The 3,735-nt window shown below is 37.9% G+C and overlaps 1 protein-coding gene across 1 annotated transcript; it reads left to right on the top strand.

Moving 5' to 3' along the window:
- The first annotated feature begins 457 nt into the window (after window positions 1-457).
- Window positions 458-1,408, top strand: LOC121847128 (trace amine-associated receptor 13c-like). Its single transcript, XM_042326356.1, has one exon. The coding sequence runs from the start codon at window positions 458-460 to the stop codon at window positions 1,403-1,405; it is 948 nt and encodes a 315-aa protein (XP_042182290.1). The 3' UTR covers window positions 1,406-1,408.
- The last annotated feature ends 2,327 nt before the right edge of the window (window positions 1,409-3,735 follow it).

Genomic DNA, 3,735 nt, shown 5'->3' with positions numbered 1-3,735 from the left:
GTGTACAGAGGCCCATTATCAGCAACCATCTCTCCTGTGTTCCAATGGCACGTTGAACTAGCTAATCCAAGTTTATCATTTTAAAAGGCTAGTTGATCATTAGAAAACCCTTTTGCAATTATGTTAGCACAGCTGAAAACTGTTGTTCTGATTAAAGAAGCAATACAACTGGCCTTCTTTAGACTAGTTGAGTATCTGGAGCATCAGCATTTGTACTTACAAATTCCAAACTTCAGAAGCTTTTTCAAACCTCCAATACAAGTTTTGCATTTCCCAACACTAAATGCTTTGGTGGTGTTTTTGTGTGCCGAGATACTCTGAGGAGGGGGAGTGTATGTTTGCCACTCAGGGATAAATAGAGAGGCAGAGCTCAGAGTTTGTCAGAAGGCTGACCTGACAGAGTCACACACAGGACTAAGCAAGAGCAGGACCTCAGTATTTTTATCCTTTATTACAAATGGAGGAACACGAAGATGCTCAGAACTGTTTTCCAGAACATAACTCTTCTTGCAGAAAGGTTTTGCTATCAAAATCGATTTACATAACACTGTACATATTCTTCTTATCGATTGGAGCGGTTACAGTCTTTTTGAACATATTGGTTGTCATCTCTATCCTTCACTTCAAGCAGCTCCACACTCCAACCAATCTGCTGATCCTTTCTCTGGCTGTGGCAGATCTCCTGGTGGGACTGATTGTGATACCAGTAGGGACCGTAGCAATAATGGAATCATGTTGGTTTTTGGGGAAATATTTCTGTGTGTTTTATGTCTACATCAGTTATTTCATTTTATCCTTATCTCTCGGCAATTTGGTATTGATATCTATTGACCGCTATGTTGCTGTGTGTGATCCCTTATTTTACCACTCTAAAATAACAACAACAAGAATTACATGTTCTATATCCATTATATGGTTTTGTTGTATCATATACAATGCTGCTTTTATAAAAATAACTGTAAATGTAGAAGTACCTAGAAGGTGTTTTGAAGAATGTTTTATTGTTGAAGTATATGACTCGAGTAGCATCATTGACCTTTTAATTACAATGGTTGTCCCGTGCTCTATTATTATAACACTTTATTTGAAAATATTTGTGGTCGCCAGATCACAGGCCAGAAAGGTATTTTCAGTAGAGGCTACCATCCAGTCTGGTGTTAAAACTGTACAGGTGAATAAGACTGAGAGAAAAGCAGCAAAAACTCTATCTATTGTAGTTTTCACCTATCTATCTTGTTGGACTCCAATTTTTGTTATCCAGTTTTTTTCTAACCAATCATCAAATTACTTAAGCTTTCTGCCATTTGTTAATTCCTTAATTAATCCAATAATTTATGCTTTCTTTTATCCATGGTTCAAAGTGACAGCTAAACATATTTTAACTCTCAAGTTAAGGCGTTCATAATTCTGTTTTTATTCCTAAATTTGACAAATTTGATAATGTTATTTGAAACTATATTGTTGTTGGAATTGCTTATTTCCAAAATGAATATGTCTCTATAGAACCAGGACATGTTTGTCCTCTACAAATAGAAGACAAATTGTGCAAGCTACTTTTATGTCTGTTATAGATCATGGGGATATTATTTACATGCATGCTATGGCATCAACACTTAAATCGCTGGATGCTACTTATCATTGCACACTTAGGTTTATTACGGGTGCTAGCTACAGAACTCACCACTGTGTTTTATATCAAAATGTGGGTTGGACTTCGCTGTCCGTGAGACGAGAACAACATGCTCTCGTGTTTGTCTATAAAGCACTTCTGAAAAAGTTACCTTCTTATTTATCATCACTCATCAATATTAGAATTAGAATTCCTAAAACCAGGTCTCAAGCATGGATTATACTTGAGGCCCATGCGGTTTCCACAGAGTTGGGTATGGCTGCCTTTTCCTGTTACGCTCCCTGCCTATGGAATAGCCTGCAGACTAAACTTAAACTTGAGACTCTTGTCCCCTTTGCCCATTTTAAATATTTATTGGAGCATTTTTATTTTTATATTGCTTGTAACGGTTTTGGGTAATGAAAGTTCTTGTGCTGTTAGTGAATGTAATCTGTTTGTTTTGTGTTGTCTGTGATCGTTTTGTTTGTCTTGTTTAGTTTTTAATCATTGTACCTAAACTGTATGTGTAAACATGTATACGCAGGGCCCAGCTGTAAAAGAGACCTTGATCTCAGTCTGTGTTCCATGTTGAAATAAAGGTATAAGAAAGTGTTTCCATTATTTTGTCAGTTACCTGTACAATACTGCATGATACAATACAACGTCCAGGTCTAACTCAATGGTGTATTGTGTAAGAATTTGATGGTAAAATGTAACTACATGCAATTATGACATAAATAATAATGCCCTAAAATAGAAATTTACACAATGACAGGAGTTTGTGCAAGGCATGTTAATTGTCACAGTGCAGTAGTTAGACTTGCATTATAAATGTTCCTAGTGCCAAGGGTTTGGGAGCTACCGTTGAAGCTGTTGAGGAGGGCAAATGGGTTATAGTGAATTATTCAAAATATCTATATTTTGGGGGGTGAAATTTATTTTACAAGGTAATCACGTGATTTGATTGATATAACTGAACTGAAAATCACATTTCTAAGTCACTTTTTTGTAATTGTGTAATTGTGATTGGTTCAGAGTACAGTGTGGTTGTTCTATGTCTGACAAATAGTATTTGTCCCCATGATATAACTGAATCAAAGTCTCCCTTAACTCGAAGAAGAAACTGGCCAACTGACATGCTGAGTGACAGGCTAGATGAGCTCAGAAACATTCAATCCTGTCATACATCTATTGACCTCTATGTTTCTGTTGTTGATCCGTTATTGTACTACTCTAAAATAACAATAATAATTTGTTGTATATCCATTACCTGGTGTTGTTGTATCATATACAATGCTGTTATGATGAATGGCTCCCTAAATAAGCAAAAGTTATGCCGTAGGTGTTATGAAGAACATTTTATGGTTATAGGATTGTGCATTGTTTCATTTGTAAATTAGGAGGTGCCGGAGCAAAAAGTGAGCCCGACAGGGGGGTGACCTGCATTGTATGCATAACCATCGATTTTGAGTACTGGCATATAAGCAGTAGAGTCGAAGGCTTGGAGAAGTTGCACACATGGGGATCATTTTTGTAGCCTAAGGGACTGTGGAAAATGTGACGTTTTATAAACACATTTCAAATTCTACATAATTTTCAAATACTTTTTAACACCTCTCAAATGATCTAAATGACAGGCTACTTTGACACTGACAAACTGAGAATCTGAGATCAATAAAAACGACCTTGTCTTGAATTCATCAATGGCCTAGGCCTAGGTGTGTGGAGACACACATAATGTGTCCGGGCTATGGCTATGGGCTATGGCTGGGCCACTCAAGGACATTCAGAGACTAGTCCCGAAGACACTCCTTTGTTGTTTTGTCTGTGTGCTTGGGGTCGTTCTCCTGTTGGAAGGTGAACCTTTGCCCCCGTCTGAGGTCCTGAGTGCTCTGTAGCAGGTTTTCATCAAGGATCTCTCTGTACTTTTCTCTTTCCCTCGATCCTGACTAGTCTCCCAGTCCCTGCTACTGAAAAACATCCCCACAGCATGATGCTACCACCACCATGCTTCACCATAGGGATGGTGCCAGGTTTCCTCCAGACGTGACGCTAGGCATTTAGGCCAATGGGTTCAATCTTGGTTTCATCAGATCAGATACTTTTGTTTTTCATGGTCTGAGAGT

The sequence above is a fragment of the Oncorhynchus tshawytscha genome, linkage group LG09 (genome assembly GCF_018296145.1).
Source record: "Oncorhynchus tshawytscha isolate Ot180627B linkage group LG09, Otsh_v2.0, whole genome shotgun sequence".
NCBI classification, from domain to species: domain Eukaryota; kingdom Metazoa; phylum Chordata; class Actinopteri; order Salmoniformes; family Salmonidae; genus Oncorhynchus; species Oncorhynchus tshawytscha.
The sequence above is the reverse complement of the archived record's forward strand: the minus strand, read 5'-3'. Positions and strand labels throughout refer to the sequence as shown.